Source organism: Ambystoma mexicanum, chromosome 1q, assembly GCF_040938575.1.
Source record: "Ambystoma mexicanum isolate Mex_15411 chromosome 1q, UKY_AmexF1_1, whole genome shotgun sequence".
Taxonomy (NCBI): Eukaryota; Metazoa; Chordata; class Amphibia; order Caudata; family Ambystomatidae; genus Ambystoma; species Ambystoma mexicanum.
Window position 1 is genome coordinate 560,201,235 of NC_090922.1, and position 13,321 is coordinate 560,214,555.

The window sequence follows — 13,321 nt, forward strand, 5'->3', positions numbered from 1 at the left end:
ACATTCCAGGGTCAGCAGCATCGTAGCACACACTACGCCACGCAAGGGGGCCAGTAACTCCGGCTTCACCCCGCCTCCCGGAGTGCCCACCTTCTCTCCACCACCCCCCCCCCCCCCATGCCTTGGGCTGTCGGTATGGCCTGTGCGATGGGGTGAGGGAGGGCTCGGTGACGGGCTACCAGAGCTAGCCTGATCGATCCAGATCAGAACGGTGTGAAGATGCGCCCTGGGGCGGGCCCGGGAGGCGGGCAGGTGTATATAAGTCCTGGCAGCGCTGAGCCAGGCATCACCTGTCCCGAGCAGCTGCCGGAAGCACTACTGGACTGCGCTGCCTGGCGAACATCCTCCCGTCCTCCAATCTCCAGCCCGTGTCTCCTGGGGGACATGGCCCTGCAGGTAAGGAGCCCCTACACCGGAATCCCTTGTCCAGCCGCCTATACTTGCCATCTTTTCTGGGCACACTGCGCACGGCTTTCCAGCCAAACCTGGCCACTAACACATCAACGCCTCCATTCACCTAAGTCTCGGGAGGCTAGCTCAGCAACAAAGACGACACCGAGCACCAGGGTTCGATCCCCGGGTCCGCGCTTAGAAACCTCTAGATATTAAGCACGTTATAAATAACCTATCAAAGTACTAATAGGCGCCGAGTACACGGGTGGGGGAAAAAGGGGCCGGTGCACCCATTCTCATGGAACACCGGGGGCAGGAGTGTCATGTTGCCCCTGTGGAGATTATTCAAGTATTTGCAAAGCAGGTCAGTGCGAGAATAACACATCTGTACTGAGCGAAGGCAGTCTTTAACGGCAAGCGACCTCTGACTGTAGACTCTACACCCTCGCTGGGCATTGCAGGGCTTCTAGCCCCCCTCCTGCAGGCTTAGGTTTGGTGAAGTGTTCGCATGCATCTTGCAAACTTAGCAAAAGCTGCTCCCTTCAAATTGGCCGCCTCCTCATCACCTCAGCCTTGATTGTGGGAACAGTGGACACGCCATGCTTGTTGTTTTTGTTGCTATTTCTTAATTTTTACTCTTTCATTTGTTTTATTTTTCTAGCCTTTGACATCTTTCATTTCACTTTATTTCCATTCTCTTTACAGACTTTTTCATTCTGAATCTTTTTTCCAGCCATCTCACCTGTCAAACTTCAATGTGATGTCTCTTTCATCTTCCCCCACCACCCCACCCCCATGATCTTGCTGCTGTCTCTGTCTTCCTTTCTCTCTTAAGTGGTGAGTCAGACACAACCCTTTCCCAGATCACGTCCCTGGGTGTGTTAAACCAGAGGCCACTGATTAAATCTGCATTGAGGTAGCTTTGCATGTTAATGCACCTGTCGTTGAATGCTGTGTGTAACCAGAAGGTCCAGCTGCTTAAGACTGGCAGAGAGTGAAATAAAGAGAGAGGTAGAGGAAGAAATAAAAGACAGAAAGGTAGGTTAAGACATGGAGAGGAAGGGAGAGAAAGGCAGCGAGTGTGCTAGAGAGAGACATGTAGAGAGTAGAGGAGGGAGGGCAGGGTGGGAGAGCAAGCAACATAATGGGCACCTGGATTTGGGAAGGTGTAAGGAAGAAAGAGTGATAAAGGCATCAGGGAGTTATGTATGTATGTCCTTTATGTAGCGCCTTTATCCCATTAGTTTGGCCTCAATGCTTTTGGGGGGGAACACCTTTGGGGGACCGAAGTCCAAGGTATGGGAAAATTGTCAGAAGGATTATAATGCGTCTGTGCATTAGGCCATATAGGAAATTGGGCGGGATGGCCGAGCCTCAGTAAGCTACCCCTGATGGTCAGGGGTGTGGATGGGTGCTGAGAGGTGATCAGGAGAGTGCACAACACCACATTTTGTTGTTGTTGGACACAGCTGAATTCCGATGGCAAGGATGTTGTGCTTTGTGTTTTATTTTGGAGTATGGAGGCACACAGCCACGCAAAATCTCATCCAACCACAAGCTAACCCATCCACTTAGACAAAAACACGACACAACCGTGAACAGGTGGATGTCCATTGCAAACAACATTCAGGAAGAAATGGACACTGCATCTGGTTGCCTATCTTTAAGTCCGACCCGTGTCAAGAAAGCGGCAATAGATTTCTCGAAGCCTTGCACACTCGTTCGTCATACCCCTCTCCCACTCAATGTAGGCTTTGCGTACTTCATCAAACTCCCGAATGGAAAGGATGGACTCATTTTTTACGATTAAGGTTGAATTTTCATCCCACTTGGGAGGAATTCGGCGCCTGCCAGCGCGCATGTGCAGGTTTCGTGAGGTCCAGAACAGCCTGGAATGTTTAGAACATCTATCCACGACGTGCCCTTACACTCCATTCGCAGTGTATACTTTTCCCATTTTGTATGTAATACATCTGAGATTTTATGAAAAAGACTTCTGGTTTCGCATACTAAGTAGTAGACATACTCCACTATTGCAGCTCTAAGATATATTCACAGCATTTTAGGAATTTGGAAGATACATTTTCTGGGCTTAGTGTTATTATCTGTATGTTCTTGATCTTGTTTAATGTTGAATGTTATTTTGTTTTATTGTTTAGTTTTCTGCTGGTATTCTTTTTTAATATATACTGATTTGAAAACTGAATGTTTTGTATATTATTAAAGGTTTAATTGTTTAAACCATAACATCATTTTTTTAAAAAAAAGCACAACACCCATCGCAAAGCAGGCCAGCACTTTCACCCATGCAGTAGTCGGGCCTATTGATTTGGCCGGAGATTGCTTTTTACATTCTGTTCTTGTAGTGTTACTTGTATTAAAAATGCAGGCCTGGAAGTCGAGTTTGCAATTTAAAAACGGGATACGATGAGCTACTCCGTCTGATATGGGACGGCTTGAGAGGTCTAGGAGTGAGAGGGGCGTTTTTGAGGACATCTAGAATTCGGCCTCCTCCTGCAGCGCCACATGGGCCATCTCCCTGAAGTAGCAGGCATGGGTGTGATGGCGACCCACTATGCTTTGGAATTGTAAACCACATCGCAGAAGCCTCGGGGTGTCTTTAAGCATGATTGTGATCCCAAGTAGATGGAACCTTGATGAGTTCGGTTGTTTTTGGCACGGAGACCACCACTTCCGAGTGAATAATTCGCTCATACATTCCTCAGAGCCACCAAAGCCACCGTCAGTCCCAGCCTTTCAGCCCCAAAAAGTGCACATTTGTTGTCCCATTATAACTGCTCCTACAAGTCCCAGCATGCAAAGCACTGGAGTGTGAAAAAACAGGTCACCCATGACTTGGCAGCCGTGACCAATTATGTAGTGCTGCTTCATGGTGCTTGTGCTGTGGCTCATGTCTGGAGCACATCTCTGCTGCCTGTACCGGAAGCAAAAGGCAAGAGGCGAGATTATTAGAAACCTCCATTGCAGGGCTGGGAGAAGATGGGCAAAGGTGGGGGGAGGCGGGCATTTGAAAAGCATGTTTTTGGTCACCCTTTCCTATGGCTGGGGAAAGCTGCCTGCGTATGTTAACAGAATGCATTGATCTGGTATATATTAAGGTTTTTCATATGCAAACAGGCAGTGGGGAATGGTAAATATGTGGTTGGGGGCACGAGCAAGACAATAATGTACAGAATGGGAAGATTGCATTCCAATGCAATTTAGGTAAAGAACTTCCTTTGTGAAGGCAGCCGTATAGTGTATATATTATAATGCAGAATATGTTTGCCAAACGCAGATTCCCATGAGCGGTTTCCTGTTTTGGTTGCATAACATGACATCAACCCTGAACTTCACTCATCTCCAACCATATTCGCTGCCTCACACGAAAGAGCTGGAAGCAGGCTAAAACCTGTCTGTGATAGTTGGATGCCTTTTGGTGAGGTCTGCCTTCGGCCAGCAAACGCACATGTAAAGTGGCACAGTCATTAGTTGGTGAACTCTGATGCCTCTTTAGGGAATATATGCATGCCATCAAAGCCACCCTGGGCCTTCATTATGTGGCAAATTCCTGGGTAAAGCAATTCAGGGAGGGGGTGACTGGCTGCAGATAATCAGGCGCAGGTTAATTGGGAGCGGTGTAATGGAACCCTAAATGGCCACTTAAGAAAATGATTACCATGTCTTTGAGTCACAGCCTAACTCCCAAGGCGCGGAGGCCCATTTCAATTACACAAGTTAAAACGGCCCAGCTGCAGAGCCTCCCTCTCAGATGAGACATTATTGCGCGCACACGTTCAGTAGAATACGCGATGCTACCCCCCAAAGTCCCCCGCGGCAGTATACATACGTGCTCTCCTTGTGTTTTATTCCCACCTGCTAGTAAAGTAGCTCTGTTTAAAATATCGGTCGTGCACTTATGCTCCAGGGAGGAGTGGGCGTGCGTGATGCTACTTATGCGTCCCCGACGTGGTCCCACATGTCATCCCAGTCACCACTAATCACGTTCCGAGCAGACCTTAAACCGAGGGGAAAATCGCATTGCCTGCTCGCTCCCGACCCGGAGAGGGTAGGGATAAAAGGGCTGGGCGCGTCTTGGAACATTTTAGGCCTTGGCGGCATTCCTTTTGATCATTTGAAATGTACCCAATGTCAGTCTCTCGCAAGTGACGCTATGCCACAGGTGCCTGCTTTTTCCCAAGAACTCTTTGCACGCTGTAACTTGTTTCATTCAAATAATGGTGACGTATAAATCCCACAATGCAACGCTCTACTTAACTGGAGAAAAAGACAGGCCCGCGTGTTCTGAAGGAAGTGGGTCAGTCGGGTGCCAGGCAAGTTCACTTGAATTTAAATATAGTTATTCATCACAAAGTAAAACTCTTATCCAGTCATGCACACTGTCCATTCATAAAAAACAGGTTGTCGCCTGTCTTTCCAGGCCCATCGCCAGATAGTCTGCACGAATCCTTGCCCTTATCCCAGGTTACGCCCCCTGGCTTTATCGTCACTGATGGCGCCTCGAAACACATCCATCGTGTCTAGGCGCATTATACATACCCAATAAATAAAATCAATAAAATAATGAGAACTCTGTCGCAGAAGCTGCAAAGCGCCTTTAAACCGACTCTGCACTGTCGAGCAGCAAGAACTTCTACAAGCACAAGGTACATTGTGGCTCTGTCCCCCGGGTCCTTCTCTGAAGGCCGCTAGCGACATTTTACGACCCAGTGCTCCCTTTGCTGAAACCAGGTATCCTTGAACTATTGCGATTAATTACTTTACTGACTACCCTCCTGTCAGTATCCAGAGTGCATCCCTTTGTCCTTCTTGAAACTGCCTCTCCTCTGCATTCCTTTACAGCAGTGGTACTCAAACTGTGGGGCATGCCCCATTGGTGGGCCACAGCCTAATGCCCATGGGGCGTGGGGGGTGGGAGGCGCATCCACAGCCTGAAAAGAAAAGAAACACAACGGGATACATTACAAAAGGATCGGGCTGTTGCTTTATCAACAAGCAGCAGCCCCATCCACAGCCCCTGCAAGACAAAAGAAAAAGCACACACCTTCTTTTGCAGAGAAGATGGTCATCACAGCAAAAGAAGGTGTGTGCTTTTTCTTTTGTCTTCGTGTATAGGCTCCTAATGAAGCCTGAGGTCCCACAAAGGCCCCGCCCCTGTCCCACTAAGTACAGATGCCAGGCCTAATTGGGGCCTCAGGCTCCATTAGGAGCCTATTCATGAAGAATGGAGGCGAATGGCACACATCACTCCCAAACTACACCTCGGTCGTGTGACAAAACCCTCCTCAATATGAATAAATAATTGCTATATAAATTAAGCTGGTTTCATTACATTGTAATTCAAGTACTTTACAGAAGTATTCTAATGTGACAACACAGCTGTTGCTGCCCAAGTAAATGTTTTTTCTGTCACCTGCTCTTTGGAAGGCCTTACCTGAATGCAGTTTGAAACTGTCCATAATGGCACACTGCGGTGTGAACAGCCTACCAGGGTCTGAGGGCCCACCGGCCTGGCCCTGTGTTGCAGATGTTCTGTTCGTACCACCTCACTTGTATTTCGCAAGGGGCTTTACTAAACTAACCATATGAATTATTTTCTGATAGAAGGTTATCATTCCAAGATGGACAGTCTGGTACACTCTTATTGTACTCTTTCAAAATACCTCCCGAAAGTGGGAAAGGGCACAAATAGCACTAATGAGGATTCCTGTATGCTTTGCATTAAATCACAGAGCATTTCAGGACTATACCAGTGATCAGAGATCTCTACGTTGGATAAACAAGTCTGTGCTAAAAGGATTGTACGTGTGAATCTCTAAATACATAACTGATACATGGCTTGGTGCTCAAATCACGGTTCACAATACTCACCCTAACATTAAAATGTTAGGAACAATGAACCATACATGCTCATTTGGACAGCTTACGTTTTTGGAAGCAAGTGTAAAATGTCTGCAACATCAGCCACTCAAATGGGGTACAAGGGCTCTTTTGCTTCTTGTTTCTGAAGAATTTTAGGGGAGGAAGGGCTGGGTCTCAGTGTGGGCGTACCCAGCCCCAATATAGAAACATCTTTAGGGAATGATATCTACAGACAGGGCAGGATACCGCACAAGAGAGACCCAATAAACAATGCATAGAAAGGCTACACAGAAAGGATTGTACCTCATTCAAACTTTAGCCTGACCAGTAATAAGCTGATGAATCGTTTTAAAGAAAACTGCCTTCTAATGCATGGTAGAGGGTCCACAGGTCCTCAGCCACTACCTCCTGAATATTACGCAGGCCTCTGGGGTTATTGCGGCAAAAAAGAGCAGGCCCATGATTTATCTAACTGAGCTGGCATTAGCATCTCTTATTAGTGCTGGCCTGCAGCTAGTGAAAATCATGGTGTGGCAGTGTAGAAAGGGTGTTTGGCCTAGTGGATTTACAATGTGAGCCAACTTCTTTGATTGCTTTATGTCTTTAAGTGTGGGCACAGTATGGCATGCTCGTCAGAGTCACATATACAAAACATTGCAGTGTGCTCTTGTATGGACACCGTGCATTCCGCAGCCATCTCTATACAAAAAAAATTAACACCAACACAGAGGGGCAGGGCAGAGGGGTCCCGAACTATTTATTTTTTGCTCAGGGGGGCCTTGTCATAAAAAATTTGAAGACCAATTCTTTACAAGGTGGGTTGTATTTTGTAGTGTGCTAGAACTGTCTGTTGAATAATAATAAAGTAGATATTTGTATACAACATTGACTGGGCAGTCCCTTTTTATCAGTGGGTAATAGAATTTTTCGCTGTGTTGCAATTAACCAATGATCCACGACCTTGCAGACATGAGCCTGCCGTTCCGTCCACGTTACCAAATTTGGACAAGGAAGTTTATAATTTGCTTGCATTTACAATCTGTTCGGATCCCTTCTGGTGTGCTAGAAGTGTGGGGCTGGTTGACGGTTTAGAAACCGATATTCATCCCTCGACCACTGGTGCCCCGGAAGTTGACTTGTCCGATCTGCCAGGCAAATTACCAAACTTTAGAAAGGGGAGCCACCGCTCTATATATTACTACACAGAACTGCTCCTCGCCGCCATATTACTCATTTAACGAAAATGAGCTTTTTTTTGAATAACAACCCAAAAAGCCTTCAAAGGATACATAACCGTCTCCCCACTCCATGCTATGTGGTACATTTCTATGTCATATTTTTTCCCGCTGGTTGTTTCAGTGAGACAATTTGGATCATGACAGGCATTTAGTACGTGGCCTTCCAGATATTTTGGACTTCAACTCGACTTCTAGTCATTGCACGAGAACAGGGATTCTACACCTACCCCCACCAGGCAGGGGAAAATAAGGTCTAAAGTCCACCTCATCCCATGCTGATAAAACAAGCAGCACCTGACCCGCACATAACTGGCCAGGACAGCAGACGAGGCTTTACTACCAGCATGCGCTAAACAGTCTACACGCGAGAAAATGAAAGGGGCGGGGCATGCTTCTGTGACAATGGCATGTTTGTTAATCTCTTGGAAAAGTGGCATAATGACTAACCTTTTTACCGAATTGAATGTATGGCAATCACCCGATTTGAGGCTTTTCCTCTCAAACAACTCATCAGAGATCCAAAGGCATTTCAGACAATTGCCATTAAAAATACATTTCTTTCAGTCTATTTGTGCTTGACCTCACTGGGTGCGCTGCAGCACTTTCCACTGCCAGGGCAGCCACCTCTGGCGTCACGTGACGGCGGCGCAGAGCTTTCTGGAAGGACCGAGTCTCTGGAGCAATGACGCAGTTCAATAGAATCTCCTACTCTTTCTTTTCAGGATCTGCCCGAGATCTACACAGTGGCGACCGAGGGGAAAGATGAGAGCAAACAAGAAGACAAAGCGAAAGCTGCCCATGTCGCGAAGAAGCAGAAACGGAAAACAAAGAAAGTAGAGAACCTGAAGAAGGAGATAGAGATCGTAAGTCGATGCTGCAATCTTTTACGGTAGCCGTCTGCAAGGCGCCACCTTATGGGTGCCAAGAATGGGCCTGTGCTGTGCAAGGGGAGGCCGAGAACGGAGAGTGGCGAAACCTGGGCTGTGCCTGGAGAAGGTTCATGTGTGCTGTGCTGGAGAAGGTTCATGTGTGCTGTGCATGACGAAGGTTCATGTGTGCTGTGCATGAAGAAGGTTCATGTGTGCTGTGCATGAAGAAGGTTCATGTGTGCTGTGCATGGAGAGGCCAAGACTGGCGAGTGGCCAAACCTGGGCTGTGCCTGGTGAGGGTTCATGTGCTCTTTACAGGGGAAACCAAGACTGGTGAGTTCTACTGTGTGCTGAGAGAGGTCTTGAATGTGACCTGCAAGTAAGGCCAACACTGCAGAGTGACCAAGGTAGGGGAGATGCATGGTGTGCAAGGAAGGACCAAGAATGGGCATGCTGGGATAGGACTGATGTTTGCTGAATGGACAGTAGCCACAACTGGTGTATACTGGAAGAGGCCTTATGTTGTTCCGTGCAAGGAGGGTTCAAGACTTAGGAGTGGTCATGAATGGAATGTGCTGGGAGGGGGCTGATTTGTGCTCTGCAAAGAGAGGCCACGCATGGGCTTAGCTGGAAGAGGCCAAACTGGAATAAGCCTATCTTGGTTTGCGGTAAACTAGAGAGTTGACCTGAGACAGTGCAACCGCAATACTTTACAAGAGGCGAAGATTGTGATGCAGAGGAAAGAGACACTAGTGGTGTGCACTGGCAGCACTGAACTTTGATGATAATGTGTGGAGGCCAACACTGATCTCAGGTGGCAGAGGCCAACACTGGGATCCAGATGGAGAGGGCATATGCAGTATGCTGTGGGAAGGCATCTTGTATATGCTTGTGTTTCAGGGCGTGCACTAGTTCAGTGCATGTCCACACTGTGCTGGTGCAAGGAGATAGGCTTTTGATGTTTTTCTTGAGTTCAGTGTGCTCTTGTGCTTTAACATTTCTTTCTGATTGCAGGATGATCACAAGCTGTCTCCAGAGGAGCTAGAACAGAAGTATGGGGTGAACATTGAGAAGGTAAGCTTACTTAGATGTTGCTCTTTCATGAAAAGGGATACTAGTCCATTGGAGAAGGTGCAAAGTTGACCCAGCGATTGTTCCAGGCAATAGGATACCTTGGTTTTGATGCAATTCAGTGCAAAGTTAGATGGCCACTTAGAGATGCATGACACATGTTGAGTGCTAGACCTCTGATAGAATGGGCTGATGAGCGATTCATCTGCTCCTGGCTTATGAAAGCAAGAAATGATGTTTTTTTCCTCCTTTGCACAGTGTTTCATTGACTTCGTCTATAAAGAGCTGAACTTGAAGGATCGGCTGGTTTCTTTAGTTACACCAACCTGTAGCCACACTACTTTAGCTATGAAACAAGTTGTCTATTGAGAGAAAACATGAGGGGAAATACGAGTGAGAGAGGAATGTTGAGCATTCAGACAAGAGGCACGCACTGGAGGCTATGGAATGGAATGGATGGGCTGTGGGTGAGGATCAAAATACAAAGTGAAGGTAAAGGGTTAATAGAAGCAAAGGCACAAGCAACACAAAAATAATCCTTTCAAAAAGCAATGACAGTAAAATATGGTAAATAACATTAAATGTTTGGGATGGTACTAAGAGGGTGGAAGTGTGTACTGATTGAGAAGAGGGGGGGGGCACTGAGACTGAAGGATGTGATCTATGATGCTTTTGCTATTTCTTTAGGGTCACACCAAAGAGAGGGCCGAGGAGCTCTTTCAAAGGGATGGCCCCAACAAGTTGAAGCCACCCAAGGGGACGCCTGAGATTGTCAAGTTTGCGAAGTTGATGATTGGTGGCTTCTCCATCGTCTTCTGGATAGGCTCTGTCCTGTGTTTCATCGCCTATGGACTTCAGTACGCACAGGATCCCACCACCTCAAAGGACAATGTACGGGTCCTATAACATGAAGTTCACTCCTCGATTATGGAATCTGACCAACCTTCCTCTTCTCCTCCTTCCTTGCTTTCACTGCCTACAGTTTACCACCTTCAAGGGCAACATGCTCTAATATCCATATCCCCAAACCCCGAACTCCAGTCTTGTCTCCTTCATACTGGTCCTACATGATTGGATGGATCGGACCCCAGCCCAACTTCCCACCATCACATGGTTCCTCACCGTTGAATTCCAAAAGGCTCATAATCCCACCTCCAGGAACTGAGTGAGAACAAAATAAATCTTGAAGACCCCTCAACACCCATGTATATTTCTCCCCACACAACTGTTTCCATCTACCAGCACACCAGCCCTTCCAAGTGCAGTGTGTCACTCGCACTTCCTCCTACACCCCTATTCAGTCCTTGCAACTACCCTGCTTTTTCACTGACCCTCTAATCCTGACACTTGATGTTGAAAAGGTGCACCAGAACCTTGCATCGCCCCTTCCAGGAACCCTAAGTGTTTTGGTGCGCTTAGGCCCTCCATTTTGTCTCCCTCCTCTGATCCGCCCACCCTCTTATCTCTTTCCGCCACCACCTAATCCCCTTTGTCTATCCTCGCCTCTTTTAACTTCCCCCCCGCCCACCACTTCTCCCTTTCCCTGTATCCTCTCATCCGTCATCCCCTTTTCCTTTCTATCAGCCTCTCCCTTATTCTCGTGTTCACTATTTGTCTTCTGGCTTGTTTTTCTAGTTGGACATCTTGCACAGAATGGCTTGTTGGCGATTGCTGGTGTGGTCCTTCTTCTTGTACTCTGCTGCCTGCCATTGCCCTTTGCCTGGCTCACTGTTTCTTCTCTTCTTTAGTTGTGGTTGGCTATTGTGCTCATCGGTGTGGTCGTCATGACGGCTCTATTTGCCTACTACCAAGAAGCAAAAAGTACCAACATCATGGCTGGCTTCAAGGACATGGTGCCTCAGGTATGTCTCTCAATTTCCCATACCTCTCTGATCGAGGATGCGGGAGGGAGCGGGTGGCTGAGGCATTTAGGTTTTGGTTCCAGTGGATGCCGGGGTAGACAGTTATGAGGGTTCACAGGGTCACCTCAAGATTATATAATAACATATTGGTAGGTATGATTTGTGAGAGCAGCGTGGGAGCAGTGGTCACTGCATACATGTTATAGTAGATGGTACACTAGGCTAGAAAGTGATGATGGCAGAGGGGGCCCCTTGGATTTATATCAGCAGAGGCTGGTGGGGTAAAATGGCGAGGGCACGGTTTGTTTCTCAGGACTATAACAGAAGAGAGTTTAGCGAGAGCGGCGGGAGGTGTGTTCCCTTATAGTTGTGGTGCCGAGAGTGTGGGGAATCTTAAGGTTGTATGGGTTGATGGTGTGGGACCGACTGTAGGAGTTTTGCTGCATCCTTCCTGGGTTTCCAGTAGACGACATTCTAACATTGCATTACACGAAGACATGACATTGCATGATTGAGTACAGCAACCGTGGCGGAGATCAGTAAAACCAGGTACTGTCCTTTCATCGACTTAAATTACATTATGGGACTTTACTTCGATGAAATTACACTGTGGCGATGTAATATGTATAGATATGTTTAGGGTCACGGGGTATAAGAGGGTCTGAAGGGTAAGGGCGGGTTGCGTGGTATGTGGTTATGGTGTACACTGGGGGACCCCAGCAATTACATCACAAAATTGAAAAAATGCTGCAATGTAATTTCATCAAAGTGCATTACCACAATGTAATGAAATTTGATGAAAGGACATAGCAACCCTTCAAACAGTAACATCCACTTTTCTAAGATGTTACTACGTGGGATGTTGTCCTGTGCTGTGTGATCAGCTAGGCCAGTTGGTTTTGTGAGGCGATGGATTGAAGCATTGTACAGTCACTATCTGTATGATGCAGCGCAATGAGGAGTAGCGCATTCAGGATTGGTTCCTATTGCAATCGTCTACGCTCTTCCTCACTAGTAATATAACTGAACAACTAGTAGTATGTGCAGTATGTTTACAGACACAGGATATTTGTGGATGTTGGAACCTAAGGTTCCCGTCTCTAGACAAAAGATCCCCATGAATTCAACTTCAAGGCAATAGCTTGCATGACATTACATTATTAGATCATAAGAATGAATGGGTTTCTGGTCTAGTTATTGGTAACTATTCAAAACTGAGGTTGATACCCATGACCTAGATGCAGGCAGTCTGTGGCAGAGGAGCCCTGTGCCTGGAGCAGTCGAGCATGCTCATTGGCATTGCAGTCTCTGAAAGAGGAGAAGACGAGTGATTGGTGGGAGCGGACGTTGTCTCTAGCAAAAGAGAGTCGACTTAGCTCCTGCTCTGTGCTTGGCATTGACTCATCATATCTGGTCTCGTTGCAGCAAGCTCTGGTGATTCGGGGTGGGCAGAGGCTGGAGATCCTGGCTGAGAAACTGGTGCTCGGTGACATTGTGCAGATCAAAGGTGGCGACAAGGTGCCCGCTGACATCCGGCTGCTGACGTGTCAAGGTTGCAAGGTGAGTGTGCTGATCCACCCATCCCCCAACCCCGCCGTCCCCTCCTCAGATGACTAATACATATCCCACAACCCTACACCAACTCTTTATGAGCAGAGAGTTGGGGGTGGTTGGGTAACACAACCTTCAAGTCATAATCTTCTACATTTTAACTAAATGCGCAAAGTCAAGCGACAACCGTGAACCCATTTATAGTTAGCAGACAATTGCTTTGAAATGGTTATTGCACCGCAGGCGAGGAAATGTTGCTGGCAAATTGTGTACCCTTTGAGACTTTTTAATCTTCACATCCACCACTGTAAACTTTATGGGTGCATTTCAGGTTTTGACACCTTTTTACATAAATGGGCTTTTATGGAGCACTGTTGCCATCTTTTCGATACAAGTATTAATGCAGGGTACTAATTGCCTTTTTGTGGTCTTGGTTTGTTGTAATTTTTGTACA

At 47.0% G+C, this 13,321-nt stretch overlaps 1 protein-coding gene across 1 annotated transcript in view; it reads left to right on the forward strand.

The window, feature by feature from the left end:
* Positions 1-280: 280 nt before the first annotated feature.
* Positions 281-13,321, forward strand: part of LOC138531718 (potassium-transporting ATPase alpha chain 2-like) — a 43,669-nt gene continuing 30,628 nt past the window's right edge. Inside the window, exons 1-6 of the mRNA XM_069641006.1 lie at positions 281-396; positions 8,237-8,377; positions 9,398-9,457; positions 10,142-10,345; positions 11,203-11,316; positions 12,742-12,876. Of these exons, the coding sequence (XP_069497107.1) occupies positions 385-396; positions 8,237-8,377; positions 9,398-9,457; positions 10,142-10,345; positions 11,203-11,316; positions 12,742-12,876 (666 nt within the window). The 5' untranslated portion in view covers positions 281-384. The remainder of the gene's footprint in view (positions 397-8,236; positions 8,378-9,397; positions 9,458-10,141; positions 10,346-11,202; positions 11,317-12,741; positions 12,877-13,321) is intronic.